Here is a 25,060-nt window from a genome sequence, read left to right on the forward strand (position 1 = left end):
TCTCTAGAAACACACTATTCTGTAATTCAATACAATACATGCGAATTTTACATAACAAAAACAGAATGGTTGGGCAAATAATAGATTGCAATTTGAAAGCATTAGCCTATTACCTATTGTGACACTCCCGTTGTGATATATCTTATCACTTGTGTTCTCTGTACTGATATACAATACATTGGCCAAACCTCCACTCCCTTTCGTTTACGACTTAATAATCACAAAAGCACAATCAGACTCAATAAAACCAGTTTTCCAATGGCTGAACATTTTAATCTTCCACAAGACAATATCGACCGTCTCAAGTTTGCCATAATCCTAGGTAATTTGTCTGACCATAATAAAAGAAACTTGAAGGAAGTCGAATTTATCCTAGTACGTTCACACTGTCACGGTCTCAATAGGGACATGGCTTTTCTTTCCGGGTTCAAGCACTTTGAGCAGTCTGGGACTTACGGTAGACTATTGTGATTTCAATCACTCTTTTTACGCCTGACGAAGGACCAGGGCACCCGATACTCATAGCTAGTACAGTAACTACTGTTCATGTTCCACAACCGTGCATCAGCAAATACTGCTCTGTGTTCGTAACACGGTAACATGTGCTAAGGTGGAACAGTAATTACTGCAAATTTTTTCTTACTGCAAATTTAATTTTTTTTTAATTATAAATTTAATTTTAAAATTTTAAATATTATTTTTTTTTTAAATTACTACAAATTTTAACCTGTCGGATTCGTAGTTCAACGTGTAACAGCTTTGCAGTAAGTTTAGATACTAAATCTACTTAAAAGGAAATACACAAATGGTAAAGTAGTATATATTCTAGGTCATTGTCAAGAGGACTACGTCCTCTAGCGACGATATGTACATGGCTTATTTTCATTTTTTGAATTTCCAGCTCTGATGAGGACAACAATTGGAAAAATGAGCCCGGTCCCTTCGTCGATAGTGTCGACGATTATTCGTCTGGGAATGGGTACTTTATTCTAAATAAGGATTAGCAACAATAAAAACAATTTCGCTCTTTAAAAAACAGCCAGTTTGTACAATGTTGCAAATGCTGTAACACATACTATACTGTCGTATCATACCAGGCTTCAAAGCACTATTACTGAGAGTACAAACAGTTCCTTACATTTATCTGATAGAAAAACTATATCCATAACGCTACTTCTGTCAGTAAAAGTGTTTTGAAACAATATGAAAAGAAACAGTGTATACAAAGGTCTCTCAACTTGTGATCGCAAAGACATCAAGGAAAAAATATGAATTAGTACAAATAACATCGAATATCAAATAGCTGTGCATGAAATGAAGTATCCTTTTGTTTGTGTGTGTTTTTCCTGAAATGTCCATTCTTATTGAAGGTACTTTTATTGCCAGTCAAATCAAACGTAATGCTTGGATTCTTGAAAGTAAAAAAATGGCATTCTATTTTTATGTACAAATTTTACGTATTTAACTTCCGTTGTCTTCTTTCCCATGCACAAAATATACATTAACTAAATGAAACAGTAGCACAAGAATTAATTGTATATATGCAAATACATGCAGTACACTAGTCTTTCATTATTTTGTTAACTTATTTTATTTGCTGGGAAAAATATTACAATTAATGAATGTAATGAAAATTATTTATATGAAGGACTTACACACACTGCAAACCTGTAAAAATTAAAAATAATCGTTTGAGACAGTTCTAGATTTAAACATATTCATAAATATAATTTTAGCTATATAGGGTATTCTCCAGAAGAATGTAAGAACATGCAACGATGACCCAAATGAGATGTCTACTATTTATATCCATATTCATTATCTTCTCGAAAAATGTTCTCATTTTCTCGAAATATCGAGAAATACTTTTTGTTACACAATCTCGTCTTGGTTTCCTTGCCACTTCTGACTTTGAAGTGCATTTCTATCATCTAGATCTCCTAATGGGAACAAAATGTTCTCAAATGATAAGGAGTGGAAAAGTAACTTCCACTCTGGCGTAGATCTAGTGTGGAGCTTCACACAAAACTCGTAAATGAGTATTAGTACTGTATTGTAATTGTAAAACTAATTTATATTATTATACTATTGGACGTTTTTTGCTCTGGCTGATGGGCCCCAAACTGCCCCGCCCCTCCCCCACCCACCAACCTGACAGTCTTCTTATAGATACCACTTGTATAACAATAGCACTTGTATAGTATTTTTACGACTTTGCATAGCATTTTGCGATGCGGTCAGGATAAATTATTCCTCGGAAGTTGACCGTTTTCAAGACATTGGTTCATAAACCACAGGTTTTATTGTATGCCACGTTAATTGAAGACAGTATGGAGGGATCAATAAAAAAAAATAGACCTATTAAATTGGACATTCGTTTACTACGAGGCAATGGTACAACCTGTCAGAACTGTGTCTTGTTTCGTTTCGTTTACCAATAATTCCAGAATTGTTACGAACGCAGGACTCAAGGTTTTAGCATCTTTAAACTGATTGCTTCCGACGGTTGGGATTTTATTTTTATTTTTTTTTATTTTGAAGAAATACTTTGTAGAAATACACACATTCACAACTCACAACAATATAAAAAACAACAAGATACATCATTGCGGAATTAGCATCTTTTTTTTTCTTTCTTTTAAAATGCACTTCTTCTCATAAGAACCAAATATTTTTCAATCCTACAGGTGATTGATTGAAAACTAATAAAATCATAACAATCACACGTTGTGATGCTTCCACACAGAACTGGCAACATTTAGATTACTGATATTTTCATGCTAAAAATAGTGTTTTCAAACCTTCGCGTGATTTGATTGGCTAAGAGTCCCTCATTCATTGTCCGCAAACATTCTGGCAACTACAATGCTCAATAAGCACAGAGTATATTGTCCAAGAACAACTACTTGTAAAGTTACTTCAACTGTGTAGAGACAGTGAGGTTGTGTTATAGGCTATCCTATGTTTGCGCGCAAATATCATAACATTAGGCCTTGTCACTAGTTTCGACGATAACGCTCATGTTCCTACTTGCACATAATATCTGAATCATTGTTTCGATCACAAATGTCATGAGTCGGAACAATTTATCAATTTTACGAGAGGCTAACATCTCCGGTGCAGAAAGGGATTTTCCATCTAACAATATGTTATTTCTCTCTTATGAGAGTTGTTCAAGTGAAGTGTGCTTTCAACACAATAATTTATTCGTTGCAAACTTGCGTACATTTTCGCGGTCCCGTTGACGACGTGACCCAGCTAGAATGTTTTTTTTTTCTTTTTCTTGTGCTACATCTTTGAAAGTAGCTATTGAAGCGGGAGTGTTTAATTCACGTTGCGTCAATAGTTATGTATATATTGTAGTGCAAAGGGGACGGAAAAGTAAACTCGCTTAAATTGAATAAAACAAATGATAAAATACGATTCAAAGTCTTTTGTATAATAAAAGAAATTCGATATGTATAACACAAACACCGTGGAAAACCTCTAATTGCTTTCATTAATCCACATAACGAGCGTTTTCTGTTAAAGGTTAATTGATTAGTATGATATGTTAATATTAAGTATTGATTTTAATACTAATTGTCGTCGTATTACTGTACCCAACTATGACTTTCAAAAAACATTGTTATGTTCAGTAACTATCATAATAAAGTCATAAAGTATGTAAAACATTAATAATAATAGTCAAGCCACGATTAGTATTAAGAACAATGAATGTCAGCTTGTTAAAAGGAAAGACACTGCTATTTGCTTCCTTGAGGCATCTTTTGCATTTTTGACCAAACAGTTTTATTAAAGCGTCAAGGTTTGTCTTCAGTTCAGCCGATACCCATAGCTGCTACAACAACTACTGTTCATGTCCCACCACCGTGCATCAGTATATACTACTTTGTATTCATAACACGGTAACATGTGTTACAGGTGGCACTGTAACAACTGCAAATTGTTAACTTGTTCCCATGTAAGCCATAACTGCGCGACTGGACAAGGAGTCTATGAAGATGAAATTCCCATGAGATGAAGTAGAGGAGGTACGGTACAGCTTGATTCCGGTTTACACCTTTCTTTAAATTACGCCAATTCTTCATGCCGAAAAAGAAGAAAGGCCATGTTCTAGTATATCCATTGACCTATTTATAGCATAAAGCGACTAGATACGACTTCATTTTAGAATCGCGTATTAATGAACTCGCACTAAATGTTCGATTTTGTTAATACTAATTGTCGTCGCATAACTGTACCGTAACTATGACTTTCAAAAACATTGTTATTTTCATTAAATATTATAATAAAGTCAAAAAGTATGTAAAATATTAATAATTATAGTCAAGCCACGATTAACATTAAGAACAATGAATGTCAGTTTTTTAACAGGAAAGACACTGTCATTTGCTTCCTGAAGGCAGCTATTGCGTTTTTGACCAAACAGTTTTATTCAGCGTAAGATTTCTCTTCAGTTCAACCAACAAAATCTTGCGAGAATCCGTTAACCTACTTATGGACGTAGAGACCTGTTTAATACAACTACCGCCTTACACAAGATGGGGGTTATTCGCTTTAATAGTCTCTTTGTCAGGTAAGTGTTGTTACGAAGTCCAGATATCATGGTTTGGGAAACGAACACAATAAAGTAGGTTAGATAGGTTTTGTTTTAAAAGAATCTAATGCGTGTCTCTTGGTAACAAAAATATATAACTTAGCATAAATACATTACATACCTTAATACTTAATGTTAACTTAGCGCGCACGCAAGGTACCTCGCTACCGCTGGGCTCTCCGTTGGGGTGTCAAATCACAGGGTAGTCTGTAACCGTAGTGCGGGTGTGTCTGGCTTCCGGAAGGCGCTTTTCGTATAAGTAACAGCTCCGGTATAGAGAACAGGACCAGGTAAGGTAAATAATAAGTTCAGAAGAATGGTATCCAAAAGAGAGTTAAGAGTAAGTCACACACAGCGTGGTTGGCATGGTGAAGAAAGGCCGGAACGGAAAAGGTAGGTTTTGTAAGGGCTATGCAGACATCGTTGTTTTACGTGGCGTGACGTACAGGTTGGTGTCACTGGGAGAAGAGGCCGAGCCACTCCTTGAAAAGTAATATATATGGCATTCGGTGAGGTTACTCGACCGTAGCTTAGAACTGCACTGATTGTGCTTTACGTTTACAAATTAGCATAATAATACACCATTTAAGAATTGCATAACATCAATTAGCGTAGTTAACCTTTAAAGTAACATGCTACATCATAACAGTGTCCAATTATTAAAATTATTAAAACAGTCCAACTATATAGGAACACATCTTATTTAGTAAAGTATAACTCAATTCACATATTTCCATTTCAGTTCGATCATCACATATGTCACGGTTATCGCTGCTTCAAACATGAATGGTAGCAAACAAATTAAATTTATTAAAGGGAAATACTTCCCCGCTTTATATTTGATCAAAAATGTGTAACTTATACGCCTGATGGTTGTGTTAAAGTTCAGCCGATACCCATAGCTAGCCGTAACTATGACTTTCAAAAACATTGTTATTTTCATTAAATAGTATAATAAAGTCAAAAAGTATGTAAAATATTAATAATTATAGTCAAGCCACGATTAATATTAAGAACAATGAATGTCAGTTTTTTTAACAGGAAAGACACTGTCATTTGCTTCCTGAAGGCAGCTATTGCGTTTTTGACCAAACAGTTTTATTCAGCGTAAGATTTCTCTTCAGTTCAACCAACAAAATCTTGCGAGAATCCGTTAACCTACTTATGGACGTAGAGACCTGTTTAATACAACTACCGCCTTACACAAGATGGGGGTTATTCGCTTTAATAGTCTCTTTGTCAGGTAAGTGTCCAATTATTAAAATTATTAAAACAGTTCAACTATATAGGAACACATCTTATTTAGTAAATTATAACTCAATTCACATATTTCCATTTCAGTTCGATCATCACATATGTCACGGTTATCGCTGCTTTAAACATGAATGGTAGCAAACAAATTAAATTTATTAAAGGGAAATACTTCCCCGCTTTATATTTGATCAAAAATGTGTAACTTATACGCCTGATGGTTGTGTTAAAGTTCAGCCGATACCCATAGCTAGTACAGCAACTACTGTTCATGTCCCACAACCGTGCATCAGTTATTACTACTTTGTATTCATTACACGGTAACATGTGTTACAGGTGGCACTGTAACAACTGCAAATGTTTAACTTGTTCCATGTAAGACAGAGAGTTAATGAAGATGAAATTCCCATGATATGAAGTAAAGTTACGGTACAGCTTGATTCCAGTCAAAACCTTTCTTTAAATTACGCCACTTTGTCATTCCGAAAACGAAGAAAGGTCATGTTCGGGTATATCCAACAGGCCTATTTATAGTCTAAAACGACGAGATACGACTTCACTTTAGAATCTCGTATTGATGAACTCGCACTAAATGTTCGATACAGCAACTACTGCTGATGTTCCACAACCGTGCATCATAATTACTACTTTGTGTTCGTAATGTGTTACAGGACATGAACAGTAGTTACTGTACTAACTATGAGTATCGGGTGTCAAGTTCCTGATGTGTGCTATTTAAAGTAATAATCATTAAGTTCAACATTTCAACGCTCAGGAAGTGAGCGATGGAGCACAAACTGTCAGCAAATAATATTTTGGAATGTCCCTATTCCTGTCTCGTTGTGAAACTAAACATGCAAGAAAATACCTAATATTTTCAGGGTTCCAATCGCTCAGTTACCTTCCCAGAGTTATACCTCAGGAAAAAATATATACGTGTTCTATGTTACAGTATCTCTGAACGAAAGCACGGAAATTCTTACACAATTTGGTACCGTTGGGAAAATAGAGTTAAACTTCGACACGAGTGGACACGTGCCAATCGTCACGTGGACTTTGCCCCAATCAACAATCTTTCAACATAATCTTCAAGTGGACAACGTAGTTAAGACGACCGAAGACTACAAGTCTACTGTTGCGGAAGACGGCGTGTTTGCTGCACTGGAGATTTACAAAGTCAACTTTCTTGATGCTGGTACATATACCTGTCGTATGGATTTTTCGGACACAGGAAGATCGTCAGTAAGATCCATTCAAGTTTCAGTTATTGGTGAGAACCAACATTTCAATAAAATATTACTGTGTAATGTAAAAGTCAATGTATTTTAAAGTACTCTTCTACTATTAACTAGCTTAATCAATGTTCAATATGAACTTCACCTTTCATTTTAAACTATATCAACCATCTTAGTACCCTTTTTCCCGCAGCTTTTCCATCCGTGTCAATGGCAAATGGTGCCAAAGAAAATGAGACAATATCAGCTACATGTTGTATATATGTATCCCTTGCAGTAGAAGACATCATCCTGTGGACTCTTAATCAAAGTGGACCTCTGCTAAGTTTGCATGAAGTGAAGACGCATTCTCCAGCGGGAGCTATGAAAAATATGTGTAGCGAGATTACCTTTGAAGTGCGTCGCAGCTATCATCGTCAATTGTTAAGGTGTTCGTTGCTTAAAAAGAGGTCTGTTTACTCGGAAGTGGCAATGAAAGTACAATGTTAGTAAAAGAATAACTAAAAAACGATATATAATATTTCACATTCATGCTCATGAAGATATAACTGGATTATACAGGTGAACTTATTACCATTCACACGTATTGGTATCAATTAAGGTTTTATAGGAACAAAATGGACAAGATACATTCGAAAATAAATGCTTTGTGAAATGTCATTTTATGTCAATTTCTTTAAAGAAAATAGCAAGCCAGCCTACTGTTCACTACTGGCACCGTTGAACATGTGTAGCATACATTATATATGTCAAATGTAATTGTTTTGTAACAGATCCAGCCAGTGTACGTATGATGAGCCTCTCAACTACGGTCCCCGAAGGAAGTGACATCATTATTGAGTGTCAGTCTGACGGATATCCTCCCCCTGATACAATGTTAGTTTTGCTCTCGAACATGAATGGAACTGAGTGGGCACACTTTCCCATCAAAGCCAAGATGAGCAACAAAAGCATTACTACTTGGAAGTTTGAGCTGAATAGTCTAGCAATGAACGATTCTGGGAAATACCAGTGTGTGGCTAATAATTCAGAAGGATATGCGTCAAGTAAGACAATTGAAATAAATAGTAAGTTCACAACTGTACGTTTGTTTAATAAAGTGTGCGTTTAGCCGGCTTTTTCACTGAAGCTCAAATCATTTCTGAAAATAACATAACAAACGTTCAAATATAAGGCATACTAGATTCCTTTCACTTTTGTTAATCTATGAAATTTAATGTTTCAATTTTATCGATTTCAACGACATGACCTAGTCCTTCAATCAATGTAGTGAATCAATGCCCACGGTCTGAATAGTCACAGTTGGTATGTATATAGTTTTGTGTGTATTTTAATTGATCCATTGACTATTGAGTAATAGGTATATTCAATCTATCTCGTTGACCAAAGTCAAATCTTAAAGCATTTATTTTTCTTTTGAAGTGACATCTATTGGAAATTTATCTACGGTGTATTTACCACGACAATTTTTAGCAGCCGTCATTTCAGTTGTTCTTGCTTTAATATTTCTAGTGGCTTTGCTAATACGAATATTAAAAAGTAAGTACAACATAATCATGGTTCACTTTAGGCTATATTTAAACAGAATTGAAAAATCCAACATCGAAAAACTATTACTAATTTATTAAGTTTTGCGTTAAGAAAAGTTTAAACTACTGTTAATTAGGTAAAATATAGTTATATTTTCTACATGTATAAATTTCTTAAGAACACAAATCGATACTTTCTTCTTTATGTCATTGAAATGGATATTAATGAACCGAAACTGCTTAACATTGGAGGTAATTGTTTAAACCCAATGTTTCAAAGGAAACTTCGTTTAATATTAAGAAGGCTTTATTTCTTACTTAAAAATATTTATATTATCTTTTCAGACAGACATGATAGAAGTTGCGAATTCTCTTCCAATCGTAAAAGGTATATTTTCAAATATGCACATATTATACGTTTGACACCGTTAAAAGAGTATAGCTTTTATTGTTGTTTATTACATCTGCCCACCCGATTCTCATAGCTAGTACAGTAACTACTGTTCATGTTCCACAACCGTGCATCAGTAACTACTAGGCTGTGTTCGCATCACGGTAACATGTGTTACAGGTGGCACTGTAATTACTGCAAAGCTGTTACACGTTAAGCTCCGAAAGGTGAAAATGCGCGGCCGCTGGGTAACGAAGACTACTCCCTAATTGTATACTGCATGCGAGATTTAGATGGTAGCCTCAATTTTTTTTCTAATCGTATTAGTAAATCCATTTGCTTGAAACATTCTTCACGGACAGATGATAATGTGCAAGTCTCAAATAGATACAAACAGATATACAAAACGGGACCTAAGGTGGGGGAGGGGGAACCTAGATTAGCCTTATGTATATATGTATGTATGTATGTAGTTCCACGTCTAAACTAGGCCTTAATATAGTAATAGTTTAATAGTGTAATAGTTGTCCATTCGCGCAGTTCTTTGTCTTACATTGGAACGTGTAACAGCTTTGCAGTACTTACTCTGCCACCTGTAACACATGTTACCGTGTTGCGAACACAGCGCAGTAGTTACTGATGCACGGTTGTGAAACTTGAACAGTAGTTACTGTACTAGCTATGAGTATCGGGTGATCTGCCGTAACTGATCGTGAACACAGCAGCAAATGTATTTCATTAATGCACGAATCGAGGAACAGTTAAAGAAGTAATAGTTCTTGACCTGGTTCAAACCTTTCCCAGTCTAATCAAAGTTAACTGTTTGTTTTAGAACTCTCTTGATGGAATTGTTAACATGTATTTGAGCCTGAACAGTTACTATATAGCTTATCACAGTATAGAGTGAACTGTACAAAGTACGAAATCGTAGCACACGTCATTCATTGACCGTTATGTCTATCCACTGCCAGGCTCGCTGTACGTCTTGACATACAGACATCGGTTGCTATACCAACTATGCCCTTGTATAACGTCGTTATGTATAGCCTATTTTTGACCTTACCAGCCTGGATATCTTCTTTATAAAGATCCACTGTATAAAAATATCTTGTACATTACATATACTACATAACTGTTTGATAGGTCTACTTTCAAAACTTTTTTCATGACATCACAGTCTAGATTACATATGTTGTTTCCTAAAGTTTGCAATTAATTTTTAAATGTTGAAAGATTTCCACGCATAGCTTATTTGTTATGTTCATGATGAAATCAATCAAGCTGGTGGAAGTATAAAGGATTAACTTTCTCCGTTCTTCTTAATTCTTTTTTAACTAACGTTTATGTCGTTATAGATTTCAGAAAGAAGATGGTAACAGTGATAATGACAAGAAAGAGAGACAACAAAGTGTTTACTATCACAATTACCCTGCAGGTATTCAAATAAGTTATATAATAAAGTTATATCGTCTACTTGTATAAATTTCCTAATAACACTAATCGATCCTTACTTCTGTATGTCATTTAAATGGATGTTAATTAACCGAAGCTGCTATACACTGGAGGTAATTGTTTCTAAACCCAATGCCTCAATAATATGTAGTAGGGTTTATTTCCAACTTCAAAATATTTTTAATATATTTTCAGACAGACACGATAGAAGTTGCGTATTCTCTTCCGAACGTAAAAGGTATATATTTATATACAACATATTATACGTTAGACTCAGTTAACAAATAATAGCTTTTATTATTGTATCTTACATCTAACGTTACTTATCGTGAACACAGCCACAAAGAAAATTCAAGTAATGCACGAATCGAGAAACTGTAAACGTTATTTTCCAAAAGAAGTATATAATAGTTCTTGACCTGGTTCACACCTTTCCCCGTCTGATCAAAGTTAACTGTTTGTTTAAGAACTTTCTTGATGGAATTGTTCACCTGTATTTGTGACAGAACAGTCACTATATAGCTTTTCACAGTATATTGTGTACTGTACGAATTAATATTCGTAGCACACGTCATTGACCGTTATGTCAAATCACTGTATCGCTGTACGTCTTGACATAAACACATCCGTGTTGCTTCACCAACTATACCCGTGCGGATCTTCATGCTGTACTACCTATTGCTGTGTACCATATTAATTTTGACCTTACCAGCCTTCGAGTGTTCTTTATACAGATATATTGTATATAGATATGTTGTACATTGCATACACTACATAACTGTACGATACATTTACATTCGAAACTTTGTTCATGCCATCACAGTCTAGATTACATATATTGGTTAAGTTTGCAGTTTATATTTAAATGTTGCAATATTTCCACGCATAGTATACTTGTTATGTTCATGATAAAATTACTATACCTGATGGAAGTATATACGATTAACTTTTATAAACCTATCTTAATATATCTTAACTTTTCTGTCGAGATAGATTTCAGAAAGAAGAGAGTAACGGAGATAATGACAAGAACGAGAGAAAACATAGTGTTCACTATGACAATTACCCTGCAGGTATACACTGCAACCATTTTTTTTTTACTAATAATCTAAAGAAAGCACATTTTTGTCATATAAATCATTGTTTAAGCACTTTTCATGTTGGCTTCTTTATTATTTTGATTTTCTAACTTAAAAGTTTCATATCAGGTATCCGAACAATAGAAGTATTACTTCCTTACCCAAATGAGCACTTGGACAATATTACTTCGAAACTTCGATACAGACGTTTTTGCTATAATTACTCATTTGCTTATATTTATTCTTATCGTGAAATGTCCTTCCATTTACTCTGCAGATATTCAGCTTCATGCAGCCACTAATTCTATATATGAAATGTATGTAACTTCGTTTATTACTTTTTTATATTTTACAATGCAAGTTTCACAAAAAACAAGTATGATTTCATATTTTGTTTGAAAGTTTTAGTAATATGACTGTCCATTATTTCAAGTATTTATACAAGTTTATAAAAATATTCGTAGTATTAGCAAAAGGCCGTAACGTATTCATGAAAGACGAATCTTTCAGTGAATTATGTTTGTAGTTTTCTCTTTTTCAATTGTTATAGTCCCAGCTGTGAGGAGGATGGGGAAATGGGATATGAGCCTTGCGTCATCGTCGATTGTGTCGCAGATTACACGTCTGGAAAAGAATATGATGTCTAAATCTGGATTAGCAACTATGGAAACAAATTTCGCTCCTTTAAATTTATATTTTACAAATACTGTACCATACTATACTGTCCTATCATACCATGCTTCAAATCACTGACAGTACGAAAAGTTTCAATAATGCTCCATCTGTCAGTTGTTTGTGTTTTCTTCCTGTTATTTGCATTTCTAAAGTAGGTGTTATAAAAGTGTAAAGTGCAATCAAAAGTGATGCTTGGCTTCTTGAAAGCTCAAACACGATATCGCATTCCTTTTTATTGTTATATATTTATGTTCCTTTTTCTAATTTTCCATGCAGCAAATATACATTAACAAAGGAAAACAATAACACAAAAAAAATTCTGTAGATAGAACAATGCACTTTATTTTGATAATTCTTATGAACATTTGTGATTTGCTAGAATTAAATATTAATATTAATTAATGAAATGAATATTATGTTAGCGAAGGATATGTTTTCGTTTGTTTATGATAGTATTTTCAGAACGCCATCAATAGAATATATATATGCGAAGAAACTGTGTTCATTTGTTCTTGATAGCATTTTCAGAACGCCCACACTTTCAGAGGCACCATTCTTTAAAAACTCGAGAATACTTTCGTTGGTAATAATATTACAAATTAATTGCCTGAAAAGATTATATTTGTTAAAATTTTAACATATTTAAAAAGTATTCATTGTGACAAACGAGATCATTGAGAATAATTATAATTTTGTTACTTTTAGTTTGTTACTAATGATTTACTAAAGTTAAGATTGAAAGATTACCTTTTTCGGAATAATAGCAGAGCGCATACAGATCTTACCACAGCACAGAGACAGCCTTATTACGTGTGCATAACGATTTTTTATTTGCTGCTGAGATGAAGCAGTTTTGGAATGCTGGATTATTCTGCAGCATTTGATACAATTAATCATTACCTTTTTGTTTGACCGCCTTGTAAACAGATATGGTATTGCAGACACGGCACGAAATTGGTTCAAACATATATGACTCATAGATCTCAAGTTGTAAACGAGCGGGATGCCACAAGGCTCTGTAATCGACCCGTTTACGTTCATCATGTACACGTCTCTTCTGGAGGACATTATTCAAAGTCATGGTACCATGCTGATGATACGCAATTTACACTCTAATGAGACACGATAAACTATTGCTATGCTTTCAAAATCGGAATCCTGTGTCAGAGATATCAAATATTGGTCTATTACAAATGATATGAAATTGAACGATGACAACACCGAGATTATTCACCTATCATCTCGCTTCAGATGGGTACCACCTGTTTCGTATGTCAACTTCGGTAACGTTCTAATTGAACATGTGTGTAAAGTTCGGAATAAAAGGGTCATATTTGATAGCAACCTAAAGATGGATTCGCATGTAAATAACATTTGCCGTGCAGCACTTTATGCTCTTCGTAAAATCGGTAAAATTTGTAGTTTCCTCGACGGACGAACAACTGAGCGTCTTGTTCATGCATTCATCTCCTCTCGATTAGATAACTGTAACAGTTTGCTGTTTAGTCTACCAGATCATCAATTGAGCACATTAAAACGCATTCAGAAATCTGCTGCCAGATTGGTCTCACGATGTAAGTCATGTCTCTCACATCACACCTATCCTTAATGACCTTCATTGGCTCCCTGTCAAACTGCACATTGACTTCAAAGTCATCATGTTAACTTTTAAGTGTATTCATGGCATCGCTCCTTGTTATCTGAGTTGCCTTGTGCAAAACTACACTCCAGCGCGCCGTCTAAGGTCTAGTACAAAGTAATTACTGGTTTCACACCCGGTATCCATAAAATCATACGGCCAACGTTCCTTTCAATGTGCTTCGGCTTTTTTTTTCAATAGTCACCCAGAGCATGTCAAATGTGCTCAGTATGTTAATAACGTCATATGTTTTCACGGTTGTAGTGTATTATATTTTGTGTACATGTTTGTTTTGTGTACAATACATCGAGACTTTGTTGTGTGTTGCGCTTTATAAGAACTGTATTATTATTATTATATTATTATTACGGTCGTCATCGTCATCATCATTATTACTATTATTAAGATTGTACACTTTCATTATTTCATCAGATTTTTTGTAGACACAAGAGTAACAACACAATCTCCGCTATAAAGATACACATTGTCTCTGTATTGTCTAAACTCACGTTCGTAAATTACTTTTGCTTTATTTTCTTATTGATTTTACTCCTAAGAGACTCCTGTAGAGACTATTTCCCATTGACGACTTACACACACTGCAAACCTGTAAAAAGTTGAGGATTACCGTTTAAGACAGTTTTAGGTATATAGGTAATAAATACAATAATATTAGGTTAATATGGGAGAGGGAATTCCCCAGAAGAATTTAAGCGCCTGCTACGATGACCCAAATGAAACGGTGGAATTTTTATCTCCATATTTCTCATCTCTGAATTCAGCCGATACTTGTAGCTGGTACATCAACTACGGTTCATGTGCCACAACCATGCATCAGTAATTATTACTTTATGTTCGTATTAAAGTGTTACAGGTGGTACTGTAACAACTTCAAAGCTGTTAAATTGTTCCCATGTATCTCCCTGAAATACTTTGTCATTTTCTCGAAATATTGAGAAATACTACAAAATCGTCTTCTTTTTCTTTGCCGCTTCTGACATTGAAATGCCATTTTCTCACCTAAATCCCCCTAATGGGAACAAACATTTCTCAAATTATAGGAAGGGAAAAACTCTCCAGAAGTAAGGCTCCTTCTGGCCCAGATCCAGGGTGTGTGGAGATTCACAACAACAACAAAATCCTAAAGGAGTATTAACATATGGTTATGATCTAATTATAGACCCAATTATAAATCAAATTATAAACCTAATTTATAGTATAAAGATGCCTCGGATTTTTGGATATCAAAGGGTTTTATTCTGGCTGATGGGTGCATAACCCCCTCCCCTCTCCCACCGACATGGCAGTCATCTTATCGATTTTATATGTATAGCAATTTGACCATTCTGCATAGCATTCTGCGATGCCATACCGGATAACTTATTCCGTCGATGTAGGTTAGTTTCAAGACATATGTTTAGAAAACCCACGATTTGTTCTATGCAACGTTCATTGAAAACATTATGGAGGGATTAATAATAAAGGAGACCCATTACGTTGGACATTTGTATACTAAGAGGCCATGATACAACCTACATTGTCTTTGTAGTTTAGGGTTGTATTACCTTTGACGTAGTTAGCCAGAGCATCCATTGTCACAATTTACACTGGTTTCGCCATTTATGTGTACTGCACAGTTTACACAAAATTTCATATATATGAGGACACACATTTGAAGAGTCGGTATAATGTTATCAATCACAGATTGATGAGTATCAAGTTAAGGTAATTCCAATTATGTATTCCATTTTAAACTTGACCGAAGCGATACCAGAGTCGTCAATTTATGTCAACGTTTTTGACATTTGCATTTAGAAAGCAATCATATAATTATGACAAAGTACTTTCCAGAAAAATTTACAATGAACAATTGGTAGATCCAAATCTCAACAAAAAATTCAAGACTCTGTCTTGCCTCTGTTTACCAATAATTTCATCTTTGTTACTATAGTTTTAGCCGAGACACAAAATCTTTAGGCTGCTTGCGTCCGACGGATGGAATTTTTTTATTTTGGAGAAATACTTTGGAGAAGTACACATACTCACAACAATATAAAACATAACAAAGGACATTATTTTTGAATGAGCATCGTTTTTTCTTTTTCTTGAAATGCACAACTTCTTTACAAAAGTACCAACATGTCTTCCATGATCAAAAAATTGTGATGCTTCAATACCGAGCTGGTAACTTTAGATTACTGAGATTTTAATGCTAAAATAGTCTATGATGTTAGGCCATTAGGCCTTGTCACAAGTTTCGACGACAACGCTCATGGTTCTACTTTCGCATAAAATCTAAATCATTGTTTCGATCACAAATGTCATGAGTTGGGACAATTTATCAATTTTACGAGAAGCTAACATCTCCGATGCAGAAAAGGATTTTCCATCTAACAATATGTCATTTTTCTCCCGTGAGAGTTGTTAAGGTGAACTGTGCATTCATATACCGGAAAAGTAAAAACGCGCTAAAATTGCCTAAAACAAATGATCAATAAGTTTTATAGTATTTTCTATAGCAAACGAAAGGCGGTATTTAGAACACAAACACCGTGGAGACCCTTAAATTGCTTTCACAAATCAACACAACGAGTGTTTCCTGTTAGAAGGGTTACTTGCTTAGTATGATATGTTAATATTACGTATTGTTTTCTAACTCAAATTGCCGTCATATTACTGTGCCTTACTGACGGATCGTGCTTCTTTCACTTTCAGAACCATTGTTATTTACAATAAATATTATAATAAATGCATATAGAAAGTATAATATCTATAATAATAGTCAAGTCTCGATTAATATTAAGAACAATGAATTTCAGTTTGCTTAACAGGAAAGACACTGTCATTTGCTTCCTGGAGGCAGTTATTGCGTTTTAACTGAACAGTTTTATTCAGCGTCAAGATTTGTCTTCAGTTCAACCAAAACAATTTTGTGAGAATCCTTTAACCTCCTTATGGACGTAGAAACCTATTTAATACAAGTACCGCCTTACACAAGATGGTTGCTATTCGCTTTCATAGTTTCTTTGTCAGGTAAGTGTCCAATTATTAAATTATCAAAACAGATCAACTATAGGAACACATCTTATTCAGTAAATTATAATTCAGTTCACATATTTCCATTTCAGTTCAATCAATCAAGTATGTCACGGTTATCGCTGCTTTTAAACAATATGGTATCGAGCAAATTAAATTTATTGACGGGAAATACTTTCCTGCTTTATATTTGATAAACAAGTTGTGACTTATACACCTAATGGTTGTGTTCAAGTTCAGCCGATACTCATAGCTTTAACAGCATCCAGTGTGCATTATTAATGACTGCTGCGTATTTGTGACACGGTAACATGTGTTACAGGTAGCACTGTAACAACTGCAAATTGTTAACTTGTTCCCATGTAAGACAAAGAACTGCGCGACTGGACAAGGAGTCTATGAAGACAAGGAGGTACGGTACCGTTTGATTCCAGTTAACACCTCTCTTTAAATTACGCTAATTTGTCATGCCGAGAACGAAGAAAGGCCATGTTCGGGTATATCCAATACGCCTATTTATAGCATGAAACGACTAGATACGACTTCATTTTAGAATCGCGTATTATTGAACTCGCACAAAATGATCGATACAGCAACTACTGATCATGTCCCACAACGCGCATCAGTTAATACTACTATGTGTTCGTAACACGGTAACTTGTGCAACAGGACAGTAGTCACTGACCAGCTATGAGTATCGGGTGTCAAGTTCATGATGTGTGCTATTTAAAATAACTACCATTAAGTTAAGTATTTAAACGCTCAGGAAGTGAGCGATGAGGCACTAATTGTGAGCCAATAATATTTTGGAATACCCCTGTCTCGTTGTGAAACTTAACATGCAAACGATACTAAATATTACGAAGGGTTCTGAGTTATTGCTCCAATAGCTTAGTAGTTTTGCAAACAAATAATCGTTTCAATTCAAGGTTAGTTCCTTAGTTACATTCTTTTAATCTTCAGTATCCTATTTCTGGAGTGATACCTCAAGCCAAAGTAAATGCTTGTTCTAATTTGCAGTTTCTTTGAACGAAAGCACGGAAGTTCTTACACAGTTTGGTACCGTTGGAAAAATAGAACTAAACTTCAACACGAGTGGATATGTGCCAATCGTCACGTGGACTTTACCTCAATCGACAACCATTCAACATAATTTACAAGTGGATAACGTAGTTAAGACGACCGAAGACTACAACTCTACTGTGACGGAAAACGGCATGTTTGCTGCACTGGAGATTTACAATGTCAACTTTCTTGATGCAGGTACATATACCTGTCGTATGGACTTTTCAGACACAGGAAGATCGTCAGAAAGATCCATTCAAGTTTCAGTATTTGGTGAGGACCAAACATTTCATAAACTATTACTATGTAATGCAAAAGGCTATGACTCTATTTACTACTTTTCAAGTAGTTTTAACAACGTTCAAAATTAAATTCCTCTTTCTTTTTAAAAAGTTCAACGATCTTAGTCACTTTTGCTCCCGCAGCTTTTCCATCCGTTTCAATGAAAAATGGTGCCACAGAAAAAGAGACACTTTCAGTTACATGTTGTTTATATGTGTCCCTTGAAGTAGAGGACAGCATCATGTGGACTCTTAATCAAAGTGGACATCTGCTAATTTTGCAAGAAGAGAAGAAGTATTCTACAGAGGGAGTTATGAAACATATGTGTAGTGAGATTACCTTTGAAGTACATCGTCGCTATCATCGTCAATTGTTAAGGTGTTCGTTGCGTAAAGCGATGAATGTCTACTCGGAAGTGGCAATGGACGTCCAATGTAAGTAATATAATTTGCAACATACGTTGTATAATATTTCACAGTCAAGCTCATGAAGATGTTTCACAAAGGAAATTAGTTTTCGATATTTGTTATTACGATTGGCTAAGAAGGTGTCAGCATAGAAACTGAATCAACTTAAATGGTCATACAGGAAAATACACCTTGTTACAGTACTATGTATTCAAGTTCATTGTCAAGAGGGGCGTCCACTAGTAATTTTCTGTATATTGCCTATCTAAAGTATGTTGTAAGTCATATTACCTATATAGTTCATTACATCTCCTTTATTCAAAATCACGCTAATTTATATGATGCCACTGGATTATGGTCGGCCATTACCGCAAAACAAAATATAAAACTTTATTAGTTAAATTACACCAAAAATCAACTTAACATGAGAAAATAGGGTACTTTATCCCGCATTCCGTCCTACTAACAACAAATGTAAAGAAGAAATAAATGAATCAGTTCAAAATAATTACTCCCGTCCGAAATAAATTCACCACTAAACCTCCGATTGAATAGACCATAAACTTGGCAATTTACCAGCAATGTCAAGCACGCCATTTATGCGTTCTGGGGCGAGTGGTCTACATTTATTTTGATGGAGACAAAATGATTTTTGGTGTAATTTAATTATTTTATAATTTGTTTTTGCGGTAAGGGCTGCCCAAACTGAATCAGTATTTGCCTTTACACCAAATCATTGATTCCAATAGAGTTCGCCGAATGTTAAATTCATTTCCATGCGGTACACACATTAATGACGTTTGTGGGCTGGTAAGCTAAGATATCAATTCATGTTTATTGTTCGGATTGTTTATTAGACCCAGCCTCAATCAGATACGCAGAGAACGGCTTACGTTATCTAACTGTTCACCAGTTTGCCAACGTATGCTGCATTTCTGAGGGTAACCCTAGACCAAGTGTAGAATTACAATGGCTGTCAACAGAAGGATATTGGAATATCCTATCCAACGTTACTGCATATGTTTATGATAGAGAACCATACATTTATTCAACGTTCAAGATACACGTCGCAGCGAGACAGCCTCTGCAAGTCAGATGCTTTGCTATTAACAAGATTCCTCCAGCTGCAACAACACAAGTATTGAATCTTGTAGCTAAATGTAAGTCTTCAATTATGAACAAGTAAGAAAATCATACAGGTGAACTTATTACAATTTTAACACTAATAGGTATCAGCTGGTTTTGTTCGTCATAGAACCGAAACTGTGTTAAGAATTTGTTCTCCACAATTCCACAACTGGGCATCGAAGTTTACGCCTGATTAAGGTTTCTTTATCAACAAAAAGGACAATAAGAAATCTTCAAAAAGAAGCTCTTAGATTAATGTCATCTTATGTCAATTTCTCTAAAGAAAAATAACACTGCAGCCTACCGTTAACTACTGGCACCGTTTAACATTTGCAGCAAAACATAAATGATATATGTTCATTTAATTGTTTTGTAACAGTTCCAGCCAGTGTACGTATGTTGAGCCTCTCAACTACGATCCCCGAAGGAAGTGACATAATTATTGAGTGTCAGACTAACGGATATCCTCCCCCTGATACAATGTTAGTTATGCTCTCGAACATGAATGGATCTGAGTGGACACACCTTCCCATAAAAGCCAAGATGATCAACAGAGGCACTACTACTTGGAAGTTTGAGCTGAAAAGCCTGGCTATGAACAATACTGGGGAATACCAGTGTGTTGCTAATAATTCAGAAGGATATGCGTCAAGTAAGACGATTGAAATAAATGGTAGGTTCGCAACTGCTTGCCGGCAGTTTCACCAAAGGTCAATCATTTTTGAAAATAACATTACATGTGTTCAAAATATGGTAGCTATAGTTCTTCTACTTTTTATTCTATGAAAGTTAAGTTTTCACGGTTATCGCTTTCAAAGACCTCAACTAGTCCATCAATCAATGTACTGAATCAATGCTCACGGTCTGCTTAGTCACAGTTGATCTGCATATAGTATTGTGTGTATTTTATTTGATCCGTTACTGACTCTTCTCAGTAATACGTACATTCCAGTGTTCATTTTTTTCTTTGCAGTGACCACTAGGGTGTTTTTAACACGAGAATTATTAGCAATCGTAATTTTAGCAGTTCTTGCTTTCATTTTTCTGGTGGCTCTGCTAAGACAATTATTAGAAAGTAAGTATACCAAAATCTTTGTTTCACTTTTGGCTATATTTAAGACAGAATTGAACAATACAGCATATGTAAAAACACTGTACACTCTCTAAGTTTCAAAGGAAAACCATAAAAACGATATTGCCATATATTCAACTTCCCAAAGAAAGACGATTTTGTAAGTGTTTGAATAATGTATTATCAATTGTTTTATAAAAAAAAGTTTAAAATACTGTTGCATTAGGTACAATAAAATAATATCTTCCAATTGTATCAGTTTGTTAAGAATACAAATCGATGCTTAATTCGTATGTTTTATGTAAATATATTTTTAATAACCGCATCTGCTATCCAATGTAGGTATATGGTTACCTCAAACGCAATGACTCGAAGGAAACTGCATTGAACTGTTAGTAGTATGGTATTTTATCCACAAAGACTGAGCTTAATTTCCAACTTAAAAGCATTTTGATTATCTTTTCAGACAGACATGATAGAAGTTGTGTATTCTCTTCTGAAAATAAAAGGTATATATTCAAGTATATAAAATGTTAAGCGTTATCATAGCTCTTATTATTGTTTGTTACACCAATAATGGAGACATATGCACTATTGGCGAAATTAATTAACACGATTGATGTTTCCTTAGTTTTAGTTTTAGTTGCAAAAAAGATCAACTCTTTTTAAAATGAATATAGATAGCAGACACTCTTATTTCGTTAGACACCTAATTTGGCAAGCAAAGTGGAAATATCAATGTTCCATTATGGCACGAACTTAGCAACGTTGCTTTCTAAGCTGATCAGGTACAGAATATAGACATGTAGAATGTAGAATATTGTAAAAGTGCACGATAGGCCTATAAGTAGTGTAAATTAATGACCGGATATCACGTTAAAGCACAATTCTCTCTTTGTTGAGGGTAACATAGTACGTAAACCACATTATTTTCTATACATTCTTCATTAGAAAGACATAGATGTAAGGGGATTAGTAGACAAAGGATGAAGAAAAGGGATGGAAGAGACAAGGGGTGTAATCCCTTTTCTACTATTAATCCCCTTACATCTATCTCTTTGTGTTCACCATGCTCGTTAACCTGTCTGTATTATGTGCGTGTTTTTGTCCCTTCTGTTGGTGTTATTTGTCATTTAGCCTCTGAAGAAAATCCTGATAGGATCAAAACGTCAGGCCAACTTACTTTTACACATTCTCTTACACAGGCTCTTTAGTGGATAAGCAGTTTGCTAACAGATTTATTTTATTTGATCTTACACTTCTACTAAGTTAAGTAAAAGTGTATGTTTTTTTCAGGTGGAGTGTATCATCTAATGATGACCTTTTCATCTTGGGAACCTTTGATTATAAAGATCTACTGTATCTAAATAGACTGTATATTGCTTACATAATTGAACTGTATGATTTTTATAAAACACTTACATCACGATCCAGATGAACTGCAGAGACACGTTTGACACAAAAAGAAAGTTGTAAGTCATTCGAAAGGAAAAGTTTCGTTCTCAAATTTGTGTTCTATTTTCATAATTGAGGGGTTTTCCTAAAATTTAAGTACAAAATTATTTATACCTGCTTGGTTAACATTCCATGAACAAACGTTATTACATATGCCATTTGCAAACTTGTCATAGTCATGATGAAATTACTGCATTGTTTAACTACTTTATTTGTGGTAATAAATACGGTTAACTTTTTATAAATCTATTTTCTTTTCAATTTTTTCTTAATTTCTTATTAGCAAACTTTTAAGTTGTACACATTTTTTTTAGATTTCAGAAAGACGAAAGTAACAGTGATAATGTCAATAACGAGAGACAACCAGGTACTAACGATTACAATTATCCTGCAGCTAAACACTATATACATTACTCTCTTCATTTAACTAACGTTAAAAGTTTCATATTAGGTATCCGAACAATATAATTACTGCTTCCTTACCCAATGAGCAATTTAACACAATGTTGATGAAAGAATTTTTAACTTTCGTTTTTGTCTTTTGTCTACACATTTCCTTCTACAGAAACGTGTATTGCTATAACTATTTATTTTACATTTATATTTTTGTTGCACTCTTCAGGCATTCCACTTTACGCAACCACTACCCCTAGATACGATTCGTATGTAGCTTTCTTGATTATTTTATTATTTTATTTACAATGTAATATTTACTAAACTGAAGTATGTTTTCATATTTTATTTGAAAGTTGTTTTCATAATATGACTGTGCATTACTTCAAACAACAGAGATAGATATGTAGTGTTTGTTTGAGATTATGCGGTGACCCTGCATATTCAACATTAGCTGTTATGTTAATAATAATATGTTAAGAATGCAATGTGGGTAGTGTTACAATTCGTCCGTAACGTATTCATGAAAAAAAAACTTTCAGTAAATCATGTGTGTAGTTTTTCTCCTTTTCAATTTTTATAGTTCCAGCTGTGAGGAGGATGAGGATTGGGAAAATTAGCCAGTTGCCTTCGTCGATTGTTTCGACGATTACACGTCTGGGAAAGAATATTATGTGCTAAATTGGGATTAACACCGGAGACAATTTCGCTCGTTCAAATTCTTTACAAGACGGCCACAAGTTTGCCAATGCTATAACATACTATACTCTCCTATTATACCAAGATTCAAAGTACTATTACTGATAGTACGAATAGTTCCTAAACTTTATCTGATAGGAAAATAATATCCATCGTGCCCATTCTGTCAGTTCAAGTGTTTTGAAACAAAACATGAATAGAAACAGTGTATGCAAAGGTGTTTCACCGTTTGATCGCAAAGACATAAAGGAAATGAACATGAACTAATACAACTAAAATTGAATATCAAATAGCTATGCATCAGTGTTATTATCCATGTGTTTTGTGTGATTTCTTCTTGTAATGTGCATTGTTATTGTTTGTAGGTGTTATTTTTGTCATTGCAATCAAAGGTGATGCTTGGCTTCTGGAAAGCTCAAAAACGATATCGCATTCCAATTTAATGTTATATATTTTGATTAATTTAACTTCCATTTTCTCCGTTCCCATGCCACCAATATACAATAATTAAAGATCAGTATCAATTAAACAGTATTTTATATATCTGTGTATAGACAATGCACTTGTCTTTGATAGTTCTTATTAACTTTGCTATTCGCTGGAAATATATATAAGATTGTTTTCGTGCTATTAAAACTGGTACCCCAACCTACTTTAATTTTCTCTTTCATCAGCAAGCTAACTTTAGACCAATACATTTGCATTGATATTATTATTATTGTTATTGTCATTGTCATTGTCATCGTCATTGTCATTTATATTGTTATTGTTATTATTATTATTATTATTGAATTTAATGAAAATACTATTTGCAAAAGAACTATGTTTTGTGTTCATGACAGCATGTTCAGAACGCCATGGAGTTTCAGAGATACCATTCTAAATTAATAAAAGTAAATTTATTGTTATGATCGAGATCATTGAGAATATTTTCCATTTTGTTACTTCTCGTTTGTGACTAACGATTTACTATAGTAAAGATTCTACACATTCCTTATAACATGATATGTTTTATAGAGAAAAAGAGTACCAGCACAATCTCCGTTATGAATATAAACACTTTGTTCTCTGTATTGTCTATAGTCTTATATATTGTATGAACTATGACCTCACATTCTTAAACTGTTATTGCGTTCATTTTAATTGATCTTTACTCATAAGAACGGAAGTGTAGAAGCGACAGTGTAAAACTGTACAAAAAAAAATTGTTGGCGATCCAATTCTCAACAAACATTCAACAATGTGTCCTGCCTCTGCTAACCAATAATTCCAGCATTGTTACGAACGCAGGACACAAGGTTTTAGACAGGGACACAAAATATTTACGTTCGACAAACGGATCTTGCTGTTTTTGAGAAACAAACCCCAAGTGCACACACTCATAACTAGGCTAATGAAAAACATAACAAACACATGATTATTGAATGACCCCCTTACTTTCTTTCCTTTATAGATGCACAACTTATTTTCAATAGTACCAAACTATGTCCAATCACCATCTGTGTCAATACAGAACTGGCAACACTTGGATTACTGAGATTTTCATAATAAGTACCTTATGGTGCTTTTACAAATTTCCAATGATTTATTTACTAACAGTCCCTTGCCCATTGTCCTCAGAACTTCTTGCATATACAGTGCTCAATGAGCACAGAGTATGTTTTTGAAGAAC

At 34.4% G+C, this 25,060-nt stretch overlaps 2 protein-coding genes across 11 annotated transcripts in view; both read left to right on the forward strand.

Moving 5' to 3' along the window:
- Positions 1–12,497, forward strand: part of LOC139977157 (uncharacterized) — a 43,355-nt gene extending 30,858 nt beyond the window's left edge. Inside the window, exons 1-12 of one of the 8 annotated variants that reach the window (XM_071986319.1) lie at positions 2,428–4,579; positions 5,725–5,843; positions 6,804–7,121; positions 7,280–7,570; positions 7,860–8,153; positions 8,509–8,625; positions 8,961–9,003; positions 10,362–10,441; positions 10,654–10,696; positions 11,452–11,531; positions 11,815–11,854; positions 12,088–12,497. In XM_071986319.1, coding sequence (XP_071842420.1) covers positions 4,545–4,579; positions 5,725–5,843; positions 6,804–7,121; positions 7,280–7,570; positions 7,860–8,153; positions 8,509–8,625; positions 8,961–9,003; positions 10,362–10,441; positions 10,654–10,696; positions 11,452–11,531; positions 11,815–11,854; positions 12,088–12,184 — 1,557 coding nt within the window. In that variant the 5' untranslated portion in view covers positions 2,428–4,544 and the 3' untranslated portion in view covers positions 12,185–12,497. Of the gene's footprint in view, positions 1–2,427; positions 4,580–5,629; positions 5,844–6,803; positions 7,122–7,279; positions 7,571–7,859; positions 8,154–8,508; positions 8,626–8,960; positions 9,004–10,361; positions 10,442–10,653; positions 10,697–11,451; positions 11,532–11,814; positions 11,855–12,087 lie in introns of those variants that run through there. The other 7 variants (XM_071986320.1, XM_071986321.1, XM_071986317.1 and 4 more) reach the window with 7 other exon arrangements.
- A 4,178-nt stretch (positions 12,498–16,675) lies between these two features.
- Positions 16,676–24,873, forward strand: LOC139977161 (neural cell adhesion molecule 1-like). 3 transcript variants are annotated; one of them, XM_071986332.1, is made up of 10 exons: positions 16,677–16,884; positions 17,908–18,225; positions 18,378–18,668; positions 19,499–19,801; positions 20,149–20,442; positions 20,743–20,844; positions 21,308–21,350; positions 22,611–22,663; positions 22,919–22,958; positions 23,273–24,872. In XM_071986332.1, exons 1-10 carry the CDS (start codon positions 16,806–16,808, stop codon positions 23,307–23,309), a joined length of 1,560 nt encoding a protein of 519 aa, XP_071842433.1. In that variant the 5' UTR covers positions 16,677–16,805; the 3' UTR covers positions 23,310–24,872. The 3 variants fall into 3 exon arrangements, with proteins under 3 accessions (XP_071842432.1, XP_071842433.1, XP_071842434.1); XM_071986331.1 differs by lacking the exon at positions 22,919–22,958 and having other exon boundaries at positions 16,676–16,884; positions 23,273–24,873; XM_071986333.1 differs by lacking the exons at positions 22,611–22,663; positions 22,919–22,958; positions 23,273–24,872 and adding an exon at positions 22,047–22,554.
- The last annotated feature ends 187 nt before the right edge of the window (positions 24,874–25,060 follow it).

This window comes from Apostichopus japonicus, chromosome 12 (genome assembly GCF_037975245.1).
Source record: "Apostichopus japonicus isolate 1M-3 chromosome 12, ASM3797524v1, whole genome shotgun sequence".
Lineage (NCBI taxonomy): Eukaryota > Metazoa > Echinodermata > Holothuroidea > Aspidochirotida > Stichopodidae > Apostichopus > Apostichopus japonicus.